The sequence below is a fragment of the Canis lupus genome, chromosome 27, assembly GCF_048164855.1.
Source record: "Canis lupus baileyi chromosome 27, mCanLup2.hap1, whole genome shotgun sequence".
Lineage (NCBI taxonomy): Eukaryota > Metazoa > Chordata > Mammalia > Carnivora > Canidae > Canis > Canis lupus.
In genome coordinates this window covers 38364548-38383086 of record NC_132864.1, presented here as the reverse complement: position 1 = coordinate 38383086, position 18539 = coordinate 38364548, and the positions used below count along the sequence as shown (strand labels likewise).

Sequence of the window (18539 nt, the reverse complement as noted above, 5' to 3'; positions counted from 1 at the left end):
CAGGGTTACAGCACTGGTAAGCATGATGGGGCACCTCTTTCCTGCTTTATCTGGGAGGGCACCCTTGAGAGATGAGACATGGAGGGCTGCGTGCTCGGACCCTCTTCCCCCAGCACTTCTTTCACAGAACCACCAGAACCTGGCCATGCATCAGGATGTACTTTATCAGTAACAGTAAAAAACTAGAAATAATTTCAGGGTCCAAGGACAAAACCATCCTTAAGGACAGCAGAAAGCACTCGTGTGTGTATGTGTACACAACTGTACCACAGTGCTGACTGAGGCATTTTAATCATAAGCAGATTTTAATTTTAATCATTTTAATCATAAGAGAGGGGCACCTGGCTGGCTCAGTTGGTAGAGCATGTGACTCTTGATCTCAGGGTTGTGAGTTCAAACCCCATGTTGGGCATGGAGCCTACTTAAAAAGAAAATTTACAGAATGGTTTACTTCTGTTGTAATGTGAATAGGAAAGCAGCCAACATAAAATCCTATGTATATATCCTGTGACCTCAACTATGTAAGAGAACAGAAAAAAAAAAAAAAAAAACCAAACTGTCCTGTGCTAGAACAGTTTTCCTTATTTATATGTCTCTCAGCTTCCTATCTTCTATAGTTATCAGATATTTTTTAAAGTTTTTGGGTCAAGGGGGCACCTGGGTAGCTCAGTCGGTTAGGCATCTGACTCTTGGTTTCGGCTCAAGTCATGATTTTGGAGTCATGAGATGGAGCCTTGTGTCGGGCTCTGCACTGGACATGATGCCTGCTTGGGATTCACTTTCTCCTTCTCCCGTTGCCCCTCCCCCTGCTTGCGTGTGCACACACTCTCTCTAAATAAATAAAATCTGAAATTAAAAAAAAAAGTTTTGGGGTCACGGCGCCTGGCTGGCTCAGCTGGTAGAGCATGTGACTCTTGATCTCAGGGTCGGGAGTTCAAGCCTCACACTGGGCGTGGAGCTTACTTAAAAAAAAAAAACAATAATATGTAAATAAAGTTTTTGGGTTAGAATATCTGTAGCCTTGTCTTGTCCACTGTGCCAACCCAGGCTGCAAAGGAAGGCTGTGAATCCAGAGACACTCCTAGGAAGGCCTGTCATACCCCAGGGACCCTACCGCTACTACAACAATGCAGCAAGGCAGGCCTGAGCCCAGAGACAAACCAGAAGATCAGCAGCAGAGCCTCTTGAGGTGTGGCATCTGGGCTGAGAGGCACAGCACAAATGTGTACTGTGCATGGCTGGGGTTTAAGAAAGCTTCCTCCATGGGACACCTGGGTGGCCCAGCGGTTGAGCTTGGCCCAGGGCCTGATCCTGGAGACCGGGGATCAAACCCCACATCGGGCTCCCTGCATAGAGCCTGCTTCTCTCTCTGCCTGTGTCTCTGCCTCTCCCTCTGTGTGTCTCTTATGAATAATAATAATAAAAAAAGCAAGCAAGCTCCTTCCACTGCCAATACCTGGAGATCCCACCACATGGCCATGCAACACAGGACAGAGCCTCTCACCCACTCCCCAAGGCTGATCTGTAATACATGAGAGAGAGGTGGACATCACTCCTGAAAAAGGCGCATGCCTCCTAAAAGCAAACCCACTCACAGACACTCAAGTGATGACCCCCCTTCATCCTCCCCAGCTATCAGAGTCCCCCAAGTTTCCCAGGGTCCCCATGTAGAAAGAAGAGTCCCGGGCCCACCTTAGTTCTCCTTTAGCAGCCCTCCAAGTTCCACTGAGGGAGGAAGGAGGTTACACATCAAGGTTACTCTAGAGGTGACTGAGCCCACAGTTAAGCTCCCATACTTGGCTGGGCTCGGTCCTCCAGCAGAAGGAGAGAGCATGGTAACAGCCAGGAAAAACCGCCCCACCCATGGGTTCAGTGCAGGGTACTGGGTGTACAGAGCATATCTGCTTTAGGGCTTCACCCCTGCCAATACCTCAGGTCCCTCTGCCGGCACACTTCTCAGGCAGCTTCCCATGGACTGGAGTGACATGGCTAGGGCTAGACAGGGCCGATTTTGAGCCTCCTTTCTAGTGACATATCATCAGGCACTAATAGAACATACAACATCCCAGGAGTGCTCGACATGTGCTGCGTACCCAACAGGGTGCTCGGCTGACTCACAGGTAAGGAGTGCGGCGGGAACACAGCAAGGTGGTGGTGGCAGCCCAGCTCAGGCGGCACCTGGGTAGGTGGCACTTCACCTAGCACCTGTGTTCTGTCTAAAGTCAACACTCTCTTCCAAGTCAGTGTCCCCAGTGCCAGGTGAAGACAGAAAGAACCAAGGCCCCAGACTAGATGTCTCCTCTCCTCAGCACCGGTAGGATGGGGTGAGGGGTGTCTGTGGGAAAATCACGAGGCCCGATCTCAAACCCCAAATGCCAACGAGAATCTGGCTTCTACTAAGAAAGGCTGGGCAAGGTCTGCTCTGTCCCATCAACATCCGATATACAGAAGGTGGGCATGACGGGCCTCCGCCACACTTCTCAGCAGAGAGAGCAAGCCCTGGCAGCCAGCTGAACAAGGTGTCGCAGCATGAGCCCGTGCAGTCCGCTGGAGCCAGGCGTCATCGTTCTGGTGCTCTTCCATTTCCAGAACCCCGCTGTACACCGACCGCCAGCCCTGCACTCTGAGCCTGGGCGAGCCTGGGACCACAGTGCTATCCTCTCCCAACACGTGTTCTCAGAGAAAGAGGGAAAGGGAAGATGAGGGGTCTGAAGAGAGTTGGGGGGACTCAGATGTGACCAAGGTGAGATCGCCCCATTGAGGACACCAAGGACTGGTTCCCAGACTACCCGTGACCCAAGCAGGACCCCCAGTGTATGTGGTGTCTACAGTCTGGCTCTGTGCACAGGTGGATAGGCAGCAGCCAGTGACTCCGGAAGCCCTCACCTGCACTCCGGAGCCCACGATCTGGGAGGCCTGCGCTGTTGGGACTGCCGCCTGCGGCTGCACCTGGGGCTGCACCGGCTGCACCTGGGGCTGCACCTGCTGCTGCTGCACCACCATCGGAGCCCGGACCTGAGGGAGGAAGGGAGAGCACTACTGGAGCTGCCCAGGGCAGAGGGCAGACACCCGCCACCTCTGTGGGAGCTCTAAGGCTTGAAGCTCTTCATAAGAAGGGATGGGATCATCATGACTTCACTGGCTATGGTGACACCTTGCTGGCCTCACCTTATCCTACAGCTCATTAGAAATGCCCCACACCAGCCTACCTCTGGGTTGAGCCCACATCCCCTGGCTATGATAAGTGGCATAGCCCTCCCACTGAGGTGTCGCCAGACAGCCACCACTACCCTCTAGGGCTGTGAGCTAAGAGGTGGCTCCCAAGGCCGAGTGCACAGCCCGGCCTACTGGACTTCTGGGCCAAGCACTCTGAGGGTCTACGAGAGCCCCCATTCTTCGAATGAGACCAGGGCTGGTGGTCCCAAAGTGACAGGCGGGATCATGCCTTGCTGCTCACGACCCTCCCCAGGCTTCCAGCCGGGCCATGTGGGCCTCCCATTTGCCTACTACTCAGTTCAAGCATGGCCCATCCCCTCTCCACACTCAACGAACCAAAACAAGAAAAGCCCATAAAAACCAAGGAAATAAGCAAACAAACAAACAAACAAACAAAAAACTATTAAAAGAGCCCCCTGATACAGTTCTCCCTGACTTGATGACAATACTGTGTCCTCGGTATATCACTGACTGGATTTGCTTTGTACGGAGATGCATAAGACTGAAAATAATGGGGCAGCCCGGGTGGTTCAGCAGTTTAGAGCCGCCTTCAGCTCAGCGCTGATCCTGGAGACCCGGGATCGAGTCCCACGTTGGGCTCCCTGCATGGAGCCTGCTTCTCCCTCTGCCTATGTCTCTGCCTCTCTCTCTCTCTCTCATGAATAAATAAATAAAATCTTAAAAAAAAAAAAAAAGACAAAATAATGTGTTAACCATTATTTTGGTAATGGGTGGCTCAGTCAGTTAAGCATTTGCCTTTAGCTGAGGTCATGATCCCGGGTTCCTGGGATGGAGCCCCAATTCTAGGTACCTGCTCAGTGGAGACCCTGCTTCTCCCTCACCTTCTGCCTGCAGCTCCCCCTACTTTGTGTTCTTGCTCTGTATCAAATAAGTAAATCAAATCTTTGGGACACCTGGATGGCTCAGCAGTTGAGCGCCTGCCTTCAGCCAAGGGCATGATCCTGGAGTCCCAGGATCGAGTCCCACACTGGGCTCCCTGCATGGAGCCTGCTTCTCCTTCTGCCTATGTTTCTGCCTCTCTCTTTCTCTCTCTCTCTCTCTCTCTCTCATGAATAAATAAAAATCTTTAAAAAATAAATAAATACATATATAAAATCTTAAAAAAAAACTGACAATAATACTATTTTCCATTAATACTCTTCTTCAAAACCATGGTAATGACAGAACCTGATTCCGAGCAGTTGGCAGACCACCGTGGACACTCAATGAGGCTGCACACCCACCTTCACAGCGAGAACATGCGTACTGCTGTCCACCTGACCACCCAGTCTTAAAATGCCATGGCTGTTGCCGAAATCAGGCAGGCTGCTCAGGAGAACACTGCTGCCCAGCAGCAAGGGCGCCTCTGTGCAGAGTACGGCAGCTCTTGGGACACACACTCCCTTGCCAAGCTTGATGCTGAGGCTAGCATGGGGAAGGGCCACTGACATCCCAGTGCTTGAAGAGGACACACCCCGCTCTAGCCTCGAACCCCTGGCAACAGCTGCTGGCCATATGTACACCCAGAGAAAGGCTGTAGCCCCTCCATAAGCCACAGATACTCACGAGTTTCAGCTGAGGTTGGGCATACAGCATCTGTCCAGGGAGGGCCGGAGCCTGTGACACCAGAGGCTGGGTCTGTGACTGCGGCGGGAGCTGAGATGGCTGGTTCTGAGCAACTGGTGGCTGTTGGGGCTGTGGTGGTGGCTGGTGGTGCTGCGGGTGGTGCATGGGCTGTAGCTGCTGGGGCAGAGCCTGGGAGGGGGGAGGCTGGGGCTGCTGCATTGGTGGTTGCTGGAGTGGCGGCTGGGCCTGCAAAGCTTGCTGCTGCTGCTGTTGTTGCTGCTGCAGCTGCAGCTGTGCCATCCGCTGTAGCTGCTGTTGCTGCTGCTGTATCTAGGGGCAGAAGAAGCCAGACTCCGTCACCCCACCCACCTCTGGGCCCTGTGTCAGCCTTGGCCCTGAGGAGCCTGCCCGCGCTGCCCTCACAGGACACTGAAGACATGCCAAATGTGTGGCCGTGCTCTGGCCACTGGGCACTGGCCATGCCTGAGCCTGAGAGAATGAAGGGAAGGATCCAGAGGGCTTTGGAAGGGTTATATAGAGGTCCAGCCCCATGGAAGCTGGGGTAAATGCTCGGGTGGCTGCAGACCTCTGCGGCCTCCCCACAGCTGCTTGTCTGGTCACCAGAGTGGGCAATAGTATGAGCCTGAGGGAGATAGTCAATGTCCATTTTCCAGGATGAGGAGGAAAACTGGGACTGAGGATCATAGTCAGCTCTGGGGGAGGGGGCCTCCGAGACCCAGGAGGGTGGCTGCTGGGAAACAGAGGCAGTAAGCCCAGGCCTGTGGAGGGTGGGCAAGTGGAGAGGTCCCCTCAGGCCTTCCCTCCCTCAACCAAGAGCAGACCTGACGATGGATGCTTAATATGTCTAGATGCTGCCTGCCAACCACAGGAGGAAGAAAACAGTTTCTTCTAAGCAGGGCTTCTAATGTGACACTGCTGTTTCCCCGTGGGAGACAGGAGGTTCAGTTAGAGCTGCGTCCAGACACCAAACCATTCAGAGACAAAACAGGAGGCATGCAAGTACTCAACAGAAACATGCTCATAGGACGGCTCAGGCATCCCTGCGCCTTGGAGTGCTCTTCTCACTTCTTGCTTCAGTTAATGCCTACACGAATCGCTTATACCCAGAAGCCTTCATGGATCCAGCGTCCCCTCCCTTCCCTGGCACACAGTAGGCCCACGGCCAGACATGAATCCTGATGGAGAGGCCCTCCTTGTACCATCCCAGTGCCCGCCTGACAAGTTGGGGCGTCTTTCTCCTCCCTGCCCTGGGCTCTGCGGGAAGCCCCCAGAGGAGGAAGCCCGGGCACCGGGCATCAGGAGGAGCTGTGGCCACCTCCGGGTCCCCACACCCAGAACTGTGGCTGGCGTGTGTCCACGGCTCCAGGGCCTCGGATGGGGGAGGCTGAGCATGGAGCCGGGGCACCTAGTACCTGCTGCTGGTTTTGATGATGCAATTTAATCAGGTGTTGCTGCTGCTGCTGCTGCTGCTGCTGGAGCTGCTGCTGCTGCTGCACCACCGCCTGGAACTGCTGCTGCATGGCATTCTGCTGGGCCTGGAACTGCTGCTGCTGCTGCTGTTGCTGCTGTTGCTGCTGCTGCTGCTGCAGCGCCACCTGCTGCTGCTGGAACTGCTGCTGCTGCTGCTGCAGCGCCACCTGCTGGAGCTGCAGCTGGGCTGGAGGCAGAGCGGCGAGTCAGGCGGGGCGCAGCGCGGGGAGGGCGGGCCCACGGCCCGCGGCGCCCACAGGCACTGGAGCTCCACACTCCATGTAGGAGAGACCAACGGAGGCGCCGGGGACACTGTCTGCGTTGATTATGGAATTTATTACTCTGAATTTCTCTCTGACAAGAGAGAGGAGAGAAAAGGGCCAATTCCGTCTTTGGAATGGCCAAGAGGCCCAGCCTCTGGCAACCACTGAGCTCCTCTCGGTCTCTCTGTGGAGTTGCCAATTCTGGGCACCTCTTATCAATGGAATCTCACAGCATGTGGCTTTTTGTGACTGGCTTCTTTCATGGAGGGTAATATTTACAAGGTTCACCCATGTTGCAGGCGCAGTTCATTTCTTTTTATTGCCGAATAGTATTCCATGGTAAGGATTTGCTACATTATGTTTATCCACCCATCAGCTGATGGACCTCTGGGCTGTTTCCACCTTTTGGTGGTTATGAATCATGCTGATATCAACAAACATTTACAGGATTTTCTGTGGTCCAGTTTCTTTTGGGGTGATGAAAATGTTCTAAAATTGATTGTGGTGATGGTTGCCCAACTCTGTGAACACATTTAAAAATCACTGAACGTTGCACTTTAAATGGGTGAACCACAAGTATGTGAATTATAATTTCAAAAATTTGTTATTTTAGAAAAAGAGAAATAATCCAGAGATCCTTTGTACACTTTGCCCAGTTTCCCCAAACAGTACCATTCTGCAAAATTATAACATAATGACACAATCAGAATGTGTGCTCATTTGTGTAGGTGTGTTAAGTTCTATACAACTTCCTCACCGGGGTGGATTCAGTCACCATCAGAGTCAAAGATACTGAAAGTTCCAACATCACAGGGATCCCCCAGCACCACCTGGTGTCACTTCCTTCAATACCCTGGGCAGCCACTAAGGTGTCTTCAGTTTCCAGTATTTTGTCATTTCAAAAATGTTACGTAAATGGGGGCTCTCTAGGATGACCGCTTTTTTCATTTAGCATGATTCCCTGAAGATCATCTAGGATGCAATGAGTATCAGTAGCTCTTTCCTTTCCACTGCCAAGTTGTATTCCATGATACAGGTATCTCTGTTCAACCATTCATACCATAAAGGACATTTGGGAGTGATCATAGATTTGGACTATCATAATGCTGCCACAAACACTCACATACAGGTTTTGGTGGGAATTTAAGTTTTCATGTCTCTGGGATAGATGACCAAGAGTGTGACTGCAGGGTTGTATGTTTAATTTTTAAAGAAGCTGAACCATTTTACATTCCCACCAGCAATGTACGAGTGATCTGGTTTCTTCTCATCCTTGCCAGCATTTGGGAGTGTTATTTTAGCCATTCTGCTGCTGTATGAATTTTTAAATTTCTTTTTTCATTACAGACTTCTGTTTGACAGCGAGGAGACATTATGTGTATGGCAGCACTACTGTGAGAGTGTTGAGGCTTGTTTTATGGTTTATTCTTGTATTTGTTCCATCCACATGCCTAGATGACGATGCTGTTCAAATCTTTGCTAGATGCACCCCCTCTCGTCTGCTTAACTATCAATAACTGAGAGGAGGAGCTGTCCAACGCACCTTTCATTTTAAAATCTTTTTGTGTCTTATATTCTAGGTGGGTTTCTTGTAAAGACAATATAGCTGTAGCGTTGCCTTTCATTTACAATCTCACATTTCCTATCTTTTAGCAGGAAAGTTTTGTCAACACATTCACATATATTGTGATTGCTTGTATTTCTCAGCTTATTTGTATGTCTTCTCTTTCCTAAGCTTCTTTCCCTCCCGCTTTTTTTCCAGCTTTTTGAGGTATAACTGACATTTTTTTCCTTCCTTTTCTGAATTATATATGTATATTTACATCTTTATTTATTTAGGGATTTTTATTTTTAAGTAATCTCTACACCCAAAGCAGAGATCGAACCTTGAGATTTAAGAGTCACACACTCCACCGACTAGACCATGCAAGTCCCTCCGAATTATATTTTTGTTGGATGATTGAGCTGAATTTTGTGTGTTGTTTGGATTTTTGGTTTTTTATTACATTTTTTTTGTACTGGTTTGGGATTTACAAACTATTTCTATTGTTTTAGCAATTTTTCTTTTTTTCTTTTTTAAAAGCAATTATTTTTTCAATTTCATCATGCATATTTAACTTACCAAAGTATAAAATTTACCCATATTTTAACCTCTTTCCCAAATATAAAAACCTTAGAACACTATTTTTTATTTTTTATTTTTATTTTTTTTAATTTTTTATGATAGTCACAGAGAGAGAGAGAGAGAGGCAGAGGGAGAAGCAGGCTCCATGCACCAGGAGCCCGATGTGGGATTCGATCCTGGGTCTCTAGGATCGCGCCCTGGGCCAAAGGCAGGCGCCAAACCGCTGCGCCACCCAGGGATCCCAGAACACTATTTTTTAAAATAGGTTTCACATGCACATGATAGACTTGGTATCTGTACTTGGGATACACTTCCTAACTTCCATTTAGTTTGGTCACTGTTTATCTTCTTACACCCATATAGCACACTTACATTAAGAGGCAGGACAGAGTGCCAGAGTGGCTCAGTTGGTTAAGTGTCTGCCTTCTGCTCTGATCTTGATCCTGGGGTCTTGGATGCAGCCCTGCATCGTCTCAGGCTCCCTGATCAGCGGTGGAGTCTGCTTCTCCCACTCCCTCTGCCCGCCTCCTCCAACTTGTGCTCTCCCCCTCCTCAAATAAAACTTTTTTTTTTCAAATAAAACTTAAAAAAAATCAATTAATTAATTTTTTAAAAAGAAGGCAGGAAGGGATAATGGCTGGGGTACAGCCTCTGACCCAGACTGCCTGGACTCAAGCCCCAACTCTGTCACTGCTCTGTACCTCAGTGGAAGAGAAAATAACAGTACCTACACACTGAACTAAGAATTAAGAATCTGTTATAGGGGACGCTTAAGTGGTTCAGCGATTGAGCATTGCCTAGCTCAGGGCATTGATACTGGAGTCCTGGGATTGAGTCTCGCATCAGGTTTCCCACAGGGAGCCTGCTTCTCCCTGTGCCTGTGTCTCTGCCTCTCTCTGTCTCTCATGAATAAATAAATACGGTATTTTAAATAAATACATACATATATAAATACATAAATAAAAATCTGTTATAGGTAAAACACTCAAAATAGTGCTTGGACTGTAGCACATCTGTATAGTTATAGCTGGGAGCATTATTATTTTATAGAGGTGATTTTTGTTTACACCAGGGATTTTCAACCTTGTGTTGACCAAAATTTTGGGATAGAGAAGTCTAGGTTGTAGGGGGCTGTCCTGTGCATTTAAGAGGTTTACCAGTATCTCTGGCCTCTACGCTAGATGCCAGTAGTGCTCCCACAGTTGTGACATCCAAAATGTCTCCAAATACTGCCAAATATCCCTCAGGGTACAAAATAGATGAGAATCACTGCTTAGATTTACACACACTGGCTACCTCACATAAAAATTGTTTCTTTGGGCGGCCCAGGTGGCTCAGCGGTTTAGTGCCACCTTCAGTGCAGGGCCTGATCCTGGAGACCTGGAATCGAGTCCCACATTGGGCTCCCTCCATGGAGCCTGCTTCTCCGCCTCTCTCTCTCTCATGCATTAAAAAAAAAAAAAAAAAAAAGTTTCTTCTATCATTTTACATCTGGCATCACAGGAAGGACCGTCTGAGAAATAAGAGGAAAGGGTGAGCAAATAAAAAACCTTTTAGTGAAGGTCTCTTGGACTTTGTTTATCTAAAATGTCTGCTTCCCCCTAGTCCTTGGGAGTTTTGCTGGCACATGACTAAGGTCGGTAGCTCTATCCCCTGGGCTCCACCAACCTCCTTCTCTCTTCTTGATACCATCACCAAGTCCACTGAGTTTATTTCTTGCTCATTTCTAGCAACTGGCTATTTCTAAGGTACTCCTCTGGCCTTTGGTGTTCTGTGGTTTCCCAAAAATGGGTTAAGGCAGAGATGCCTTATTTATCCTGCTTGGGACCGTGGGGTTTTTAGCCACCAGCTCCTCACAGACTGGTGTGCTTCTGTTCTCACTACTCGGTCGTTTTATTAGTTGTTAGACTCTAATTTTATCCTCTGCATTTCTTTTTGGAGACGAGGCAGAGAATCTTAGCAGGCTCCGCGCCCAGCGTGGAGCTCCATCTCACAACCCTGAGATCATGCATGATGTGCATGATCTCACGTCTTAAACGACTTAAACGTTTAAAAAAAATTTTTTTTATGATAGTCACAGAGAGAGAGAGAGAGAGAGAGGGAGAGAGAGAGGCAGAGACACAGGCAGAGGGAGAAGCAGGCTCCATGCACCTGGAGCCCGATGTGGGATTCGATCCCGGGTCTCCAGGATCGCGCCCTGGGCAGGCGCCAAACCACTGCGCCACCCAGGGATCCCCCGACTTAAACATTTAAACGATTGAGCTACCCAGGTACCCCTTATCCTCTGCATTTCTCACCCTCCTATTTTCCATGTCCTCTTCTCTGGACTACATTTTAGATAGTGTCTTCAAATGTTGCCTCCAGTGCACAAATTCTTTCTTTAATTGTATCTAAACTGTTGTTCATTCATTTCCACTTTTTAGTTTCAATAATTTTATTTCTCATTTCTACAAGTTTTCCCTGGTTTGTTCTCAAAACTGCTTGGCCACTCTACCAGCCATTATAGTGCCTGTTCATCTGGAGTTCCATCCTTTATTTCTTTAATCAGGCCACACCCATAGCTAACAGTGGTTATGTGTGTGGTCCCTGGGCATCTCCACATCTGTTCATTGTTCCTATTACCTCCTCCTGGTGCCTCTACTTCCTTTCAGGCTTGGTCTTTGATTGTGTGCTCAATGCTTGACCTTAATCTGGAATTCCCACAGGCCTAAACTAAGGGCACTGTCCTCCAATCTGCTCTTCCTTCTGGGGGAGTGAGGTATGCCAAAGGCCCCAGCACAAATCCCGCTACCCATAGGGATTCCAGGCTTGCTTTATCCAATCTTGCAGTGGGCCAAGGCACAGCAGGCAAATGCTTCTACCTTCCACTGGGCCTACAATCCAAATTGCAGCTAGGATCTACTTGGCTAGAAGGACGATGGTTCCTCAGCATCCAGTCTGTCAAACAGCCAGAAATAGGCCTTGTTTTTAAAGTTGGTTTTACAGACACATGATATAAAACTCACTGAGGAACAGAAATGTAGAGTGAAAAGTAGGTCTCCCTTCTAATGCTGTATTCAAGCCCCCCAGCCTCACCTACAGCCAGTGGTCTGTTTCCATGACGAATCCAGGTCACCAGAGACTACCACAGTGTGTCCCGGGCTATCCTTTAAGAACCCTTGCAAAACCTCTGGCCCTGCCCTGAAGCTGCCTTAATCCCACAGTGGCATTCGGAGAAACTGTCAGAAAGGAAAAACAAATGTCCATAAGGCCACAACCACTATTTCACAGACCAGGCAGGCAAGCAGTCCGAGGCGGAAAGGGAGGACTCTGACAGGCAGCAGTAGGACATGGAAGTAGAGAACCCACATAAACCTACACAGAAGACCAGGTCCCTCAGAAGCTGAAAACAGGATGTGGGTCAAGGTCAGACTGGGCGGGGGGAGGGGAGGTATGGGCAAGATGCCCAAGCTTTGCCACTGAACTAACAAAGTCTTAGGAGTGAGACAACAAGGCAAATAATGCTAGCATTCTAAATTCATACACTTTAAAACTATTTTTTATTATAAAAAATAAAAGTGTGATAAAAAAAAAGAAGTTCAAGCAGAGCATAACAGAAAAAAAAAAAAAAAAAGAAAAAGAGCCAGATGTGGTACTTCTCCAGGGCACCCTTCCATGAGCCGCCCTGCATGCATGTCAGATACACTGACAAGACAAGAGGGGACAAAGGAGCTGGAGATGAAGAACACGAGCTGAGTGTCAGATGGCAAGACATCAGTAAGGAGAAGAGAATGATGATCTGAGAGGGAAGAGGATGCCTGGGGATGGGGGGGTTCCAGGGCAGGAGTGGACAGGAATGAGGCTGCACATGGCCTCTGTGAAGAGCAAAGTGACACTTCCACAGGAAACTCAAAAACAAAAAACAGGGGTGCTCGGATCAGGCAGGCAGCTTGGGTTCGACCCCAGCTCTTGTGGGCAAAGCAGATGTAGGGACGCTGCTCTCTTTGGAGTGTTACTATGAGGGATTCATGAGAAAAATACATAGAAATGTTACAACCTGTTCATGAACCATGGTCACAGCAGCTTTATTTGTAACAGCCCAAAGCTGGAAACCACTCAAAGTCCTTCGGGGGAATGGATAAATAAACTGTGGAACATCCCCTCCATGGAATACAACTTAGCAATGAACAGGAATGATTTACTGTTGCAACCTAGAGAATCTCAAAGGCATTACACTGTGTGAAAAAAAAGCCAGTCTCAAAATGTCAAAAGTGTGATTCCATCGATGTAACATTTGCAAAGTGATGTAATTATAGTGCTGGGGAACAGATTAGCAGTTGCCAGGGCCTGAAGCTGGAGGGAGGAATTATTAAGAGATGATGGAAAGGTGCTGCATGCTGACTGTGGTGGTGATACCACGCATTACAAACCTCACGAACTATACCCACGTCAGCTTGTGGGCAAGCACGCACGTAAGAACTGATGATGTCTGAAAAAAGGCCACTTGAGTTGGCAGGACTGTTCCAACGTTCATTTCTCAGTTTGACAATGAACTAAGAGGTTAGCATTGGGGAAGCTGGGTGAAGGGCATGTGTGCACTCTCTGTGCCATTCCGCAACTTCCTGTGACTCTTAAACTATTTTGAAAAACACACACAAAAATTAATACAAAGGGGGAAAAAGTACCAAAGCACCTCACAGTACTGAAGTACATTCTGCATGCTAAATCACTGTTTGTGAAAATCAAAGGTCCAATAAAACAGGCCCTAGAAGGGAGAGGGAGACCGGCACCACATACCCACTACCAGCTGGAGGAGCTGCATGGAGGGGATGAGGGGCTGGGTCCTGCAGAGAAGCACCAAGAGGGCAAGACATCTCCTTCAGGGATGCCTGGTCAAGGGGCAAAGGCAACGATGGAAGGGATGGCTCCTGAGATAGGTGTCTTCTAGGGGGTTGTGCAGGTGCTGACAGCACTGCTTTATGGCTAAGAATAGCCTGAGACATAATTACTTCAGGTACAAAACACAACTCCTTGGATTGAATCCCAGACTATCCCAATCTCCTCTGAGTCCTCCACTCCTGCCCAGGGGTAGGAGGGCCTCGGTGTCACTTACCCTCTGATAGCCTGAAGAAGGTTTGGAACTTTGTTCCCCCCATATATAACAAAGATAAAAAGAAAGAGCTACTTGGAGTTTCTCCAAGCTTTCCTCAATACCATCCTAAGCAAAGGAATAAAATGCACATTGTCTGCAAAGAAAGTGGCAGGTTCTCTGAGAAGCATGGTACTCACTCTGTGGTGCTGCTGTAGATACAACAGCCATGCCGTGTGGGGCCATCCCTGAGGTGCCGGGGGGTGGCTGCCCTGAGAGGGGCATCGGCTGCCCCATGGTGCCAAGGCCACCCATCCCGCCCAGAGACTGTCCTGGGCCCCGAGAAGGCATGCCGATTCCAGCTGCTCCTGCAGCTGGCCCACCAGTCAGGCTCTGTAGCGCATTCATAGGGTCTGTGGGAACACAAGGGCAAGCGTCTCAGCCAAGTGCCTGCTGAACCGCAAAGCTCTGAAAGCTATGAGGCCTCACAGAGCACACACTTCCTCCCACCTCCAGGCATGACTCCCTCAAAGCCCGAAGCAGTGAAAGGCCAGAGTCCTGGGAGCCTCTGGGCCCCCAATTGCCCACCACATCCCAGAGGCCAAAATGCCAGTGTGTGTGTCACTGCTCTTGGATCGTGAGCCCTCTTGGGTAGGGAACGCATCTAAAACCCTAGTCTGGCCTGTGCCAAGGTCCTGATGTTGTGGGACAAACAAATCCTTGAAGACATGTAGCAGCTCCCACCCCTCCTGGCTGTACACCCTTCCTGCTGGGTGAGACACAGCTGGAACCCCAAAGACAACAAAGGACAGCAGGTCTTGGGGATCCCTGGGTGGCTCGGCAGTTTGGCGCCTGCCTTTGGCCCAGGGCGTGATCCTGGAGTCCCGGGATCGAGTCCCACGTCGGGCTCCCAGCATGGAGCCTGCTTCTCCCTCTGCCCCCCTCCCCTCACATAAATAAATAAATCTTAAAAAAAAAAAAAAAAAAAAGGACAGCAGGTCCTTCTTCATAGTAAGAAAGAGGCTGTGGGCTAGAGAATTGAGGGGGCATAGACAGATGTTCTCCAGGGAAGTTACAAGTCTCCGCACACACCAGAAGCCCACCTCTGCTAAGTCTGTGCAGGACCCCCTGCTATGGAGTTTTCAGGACATCACACCAAAACAAGCTAAAGTATGCAGGAAGCATGCGGAAAGGGTCCACAGAGGGCCATGAGGCACACTGACACTTGCCAGTAGGCAGTGGGGTCCGCTCAGTGAGCAATGCCATGATGTGGAACAAGTTGCCCAAGACTCTTGTCACAATAGTGGAAACTCAAGGCAAACAACTACCTAGAGACAGGTATGGCCCAGCCAGTGTACCCTGAACAAAACTGGGGGCTGAAGGAGCCCACACTCCAATGCCAAGAACCCAGATATTTTCCTGGCCATACACTCTTGATCCCACCCAGTCCTGACTGGCTGATAATCCCTGCATGTGCCAAGAGAGCCCAGCAAGGAGGCCGGACCCAGAGAGGCGTGGCCAGCTCTGTCGACGCAAGCTTGGGCACCCAGCATTTACAGCTGTACTGCTGCAGTGAGACAAACAGCATGCCAAGCTGGCTCCCTTCCTAACAGATCAGAGCTCAGCTGGCCGTCAGGGATTTGCTAAACTCCTTCACTGGCAGCTTGGTCAGCAACACCAGCGCACATCAACAGTTCCCACATGATAAAGTCTTGAAATTAAAAAGATAATAATTCTTAACTTACAAAGAAACTTTGTCCCTCGAGGAAGTGAACTCATAGCTACTCTCTAAAAAATACTACTACAAAAAAAAAAAAATACTACTACAGATTATTATAGTAAATATACCATGATAATTCTCTTCCAGATAGCTCAAAATTTTAGATAATGTCTCCATAACTGTGAGTTTTTAATTATCTTTTCGCTGGACAAAAACAGTATTTGAGTGGTATGGGATGGTGAGGTCTCTGCAGCCAGCCAGGAAAGAGGAAGCATGGAGGAGGGCTGGGCGTGGCTCTATTCTCATGGCCAGCCAGAGTTCTTTCTGTGAACTTTCTCCTCTAATGACAGCTTAACCCAGGCGCATGCAAGCATCCGCAATTGCATTCTTGCAGCCCCAAACCCAAGGTTAGAATAAAACTTTAATTCGAACAGGATAAACTCTTACCACTGACAGAAGCTTGAGATTTTTTGTTATCTGTGTTTAAAAAAACAGAAACAAAAAACAAAGTAAACAAAGTTTTATATAACCACATATTTCCACAATAAGTCAGCTTTGGAGGCATTTGCCTAAAGGTCATTTGCTGAAATTAAACAAAAGATAAAAGATACCTTGGGCGTGTGTGTGTGTGCGTGCGTGCGTGCATGTGTGTCCACTCCGGGCAAAAGTGACACTTATGGGGGTCTGAGGGAAGAGGGTCTAGAACGGCCCATGGTCAATCCAGGGCCTCGGAGAACTGCCTCCCAGGCAGAAGCTTGCTGTGGGCCTAATCTGGCTCTCTATCCTTCCTGAGTGCAGCGTCTCAGTGGGGCCCCGAGCAACAAACATGAGAGCTGTAGGGATCTGCGATGGGCCCGGAACGATGCCAAGACTGCCACAACACCTCCTTTTTCAGCTTGTTCTGGTGAGGCAGCAGCCCCACTTTCTCCATGGGGAAAGTGAGTCTGTCCAAGGTTGGCTAGAAGTCGGATCTATAGCTGCCCCTAGCACCAGGAGGTAAGTGCTGCAATAGGGCCTTCCTCGCTGGGTGAGGGACAAGCCGGTAGCAGGCAGCGGATATGCCTGGCCCCCAAGGCTGTGTACACCTATACCAGAGCCACTTCCCAAACAGGCCAAGACAGCCCAGCCCTGACAAGCCGAGCCACTTGCCACGACAAATCAAGGTGTCTCATCCAGGCTGCTCATTCCTCAGGCTCCTAGTTCTGGCAATTTGTTCTAAACACCATAGGACCTTCCCAAACATGGCAAAGAGAGTAGAATCAAGTTCATCCAGCTGTCATTCTAGTAAAAAGTCAGTATGGAAAAACGCAATACCTATGGACCACACAGGGGCTCTGGGGTTCCCAACATCTCCTTTTGTCTGAGAGTACTGACTAAAACTGTAGCCACCTCTACAAGTCCAGACAGAAGCCACTGGACCGCCAAGTGTGTGCTCCAAAGACAGCCTGTGTCAAGAGGAACCCATCTCTTGTGGTCACACAACTGTAGCCAGGCCGGCAGGAGGCGCTGTTGACTGAAACCCCAGAGGGCCCTGCCAACCTGGTTTCTTTTAAACACTGTGACCATCCAGGAATACTCAAGTGTCCTCCAGGCTTATGTATAACACACAAGACCACCAAGACTCCTGAGCCCAGTCTGCAAGGACACATACTTCTCAAGAGCCACTGATGCCCCCAGGCTGGGCTGACAGGACCCCAGCAACCCCAGCAGGACCCTGTGAATCAGAGGGGCTGGAATGTAGTAGGCGATGGGCGACCCTCAGCAGGCAGGGAGCCAGAGGCAAGACTCATGAAGCTCCAGTCTGACACAGGAGCCACATTTAGGTTAGACCCCCAGGGGTCAATAAACCAACTCCTAGGGAAGGAAGTTTCTTTTCCAGGATAAACCTGGCTTATTTAAGAACTGCCTAGAGACAAAGGCAACAGTCTTTTGAAAAAGGAGATGTTCATGGACAAGCAAAAATAGTCCAGACCACTTGAAGGCTAACATTTCCATTATGCCAAAATCAGCATTTTTGAGGTTGAGGCTTTGAGAGGATGGGAAATGGAATCAAATGCAAAGCAATGTCGAACTTCCCAGAAAACAGGAGCTTTTTTTTTTTTTTTTACAGACATTCTGCCACAGGCACTGTGGCCAAGAAAGCCTCCACCGCCCCAAGAAAGGCCCAACCTCTCCTGGCCATCAAAAACACCCAGAAATATAAATTTTTACTTACGAATGTCTCGAAAATGGATAATGAGCCTGGCCACGAGAGAAAGGTATTCGTCCTAAAAGTAAAAACAGGAAGCAGTTTAATCCCAGATGAAGAAGTGAAGCTGTGTGACGGCCCTTCCCACCCCCCTGCGCTGCTGTGTCACGGAGCACAGGGTTCTTCCTCAAAGGCTCTTAGCCCGCCTGGCTCGGCGTCCTCTGGAATCTCTCAGAGAAGAGCTGTCAGTGCTCAGCTACAGCAGGCCAACAAAAAGCACAAAGAAACAAAAAAGCCAAGAGGGATACCGAGAGGCGTCAAACTGCTGCTCCTTCCACGCTGGGGTAAATGCTCAACTGAGAGGGCTGCCAGCCAGCTCAGGGACCCCTCCTCTCACAGAGGGGCCAGCCTGAGGTCACAAGGCACATCAGCAGTAGACATGGGCGGGCTGCTTTTGTCTTTGCACTATTTGTATCCAAGTACTTTCGCTTTTAATACTGGGCCTGTTGCTCTTTCACTGCTGACGTGCTTGCATGCAAATCTGGATGTACGCCCCTGGCTGTGCCTTTCGGAGATCTGCGTTAATCGGAATTTACTGCACAGGCAAGGGAGAGGGCACAGTGTCACGCAAGGGTGGCAGGTGAAGGCCACTGCTGAGGGCCTTCTCCTTCTTCCCGGCTGCCTGGCTGCTGGAACGGCACAGCAGGGCCTGCCTTTACCGACTGTCCCCTTTGCAATCAAGGACACCCACTCCCAGGGGTTTTGGGGAAGTCATCACTGTTGAGTTTGTCCTGTGGTCAATGAAGGCTGAATTAAAATCTTATTTCAGAGATGCTGTATCATCCTTCCCCTCCTTGAAACGCCAGCAAGGCATCCCAGAATGGGCAAAGCCTTTGCTCTAT

At 49.3% G+C, this 18539-nt stretch overlaps 1 protein-coding gene and 1 non-coding gene across 5 annotated transcripts in view; one reads left to right on the top strand and one right to left on the bottom strand.

The window, feature by feature from the left end:
* Positions 1-18539, bottom strand: part of MED15 (mediator complex subunit 15) — a 68705-nt gene that overhangs the window by 14077 nt on the left and 36089 nt on the right. Inside the window, exons 1-7 of one of the 4 annotated variants that reach the window (XM_072803591.1) lie at positions 17946-18099; positions 17665-17716; positions 15897-15926; positions 13930-14142; positions 6216-6460; positions 4783-5112; positions 2887-3015 (exon numbers count right to left, since the gene is read on the bottom strand). In XM_072803591.1, the coding sequence (XP_072659692.1) occupies positions 2887-3015; positions 4783-5112; positions 6216-6460; positions 13930-14137 (912 nt within the window). In that variant the 5' untranslated portion in view covers positions 14138-14142; positions 15897-15926; positions 17665-17716; positions 17946-18099. Of the gene's footprint in view, positions 1-2886; positions 3016-4782; positions 5113-6215; positions 6461-13929; positions 14143-15896; positions 15927-17664; positions 17717-17945; positions 18100-18539 lie in introns of those variants that run through there. The other 3 variants (XM_072803589.1, XM_072803592.1, XM_072803590.1) reach the window with 3 other exon arrangements.
* Positions 340-412, top strand: TRNAK-CUU (transfer RNA lysine (anticodon CUU)). The gene has a single exon. It is a non-coding gene; the product is annotated as a tRNA-Lys (tRNA).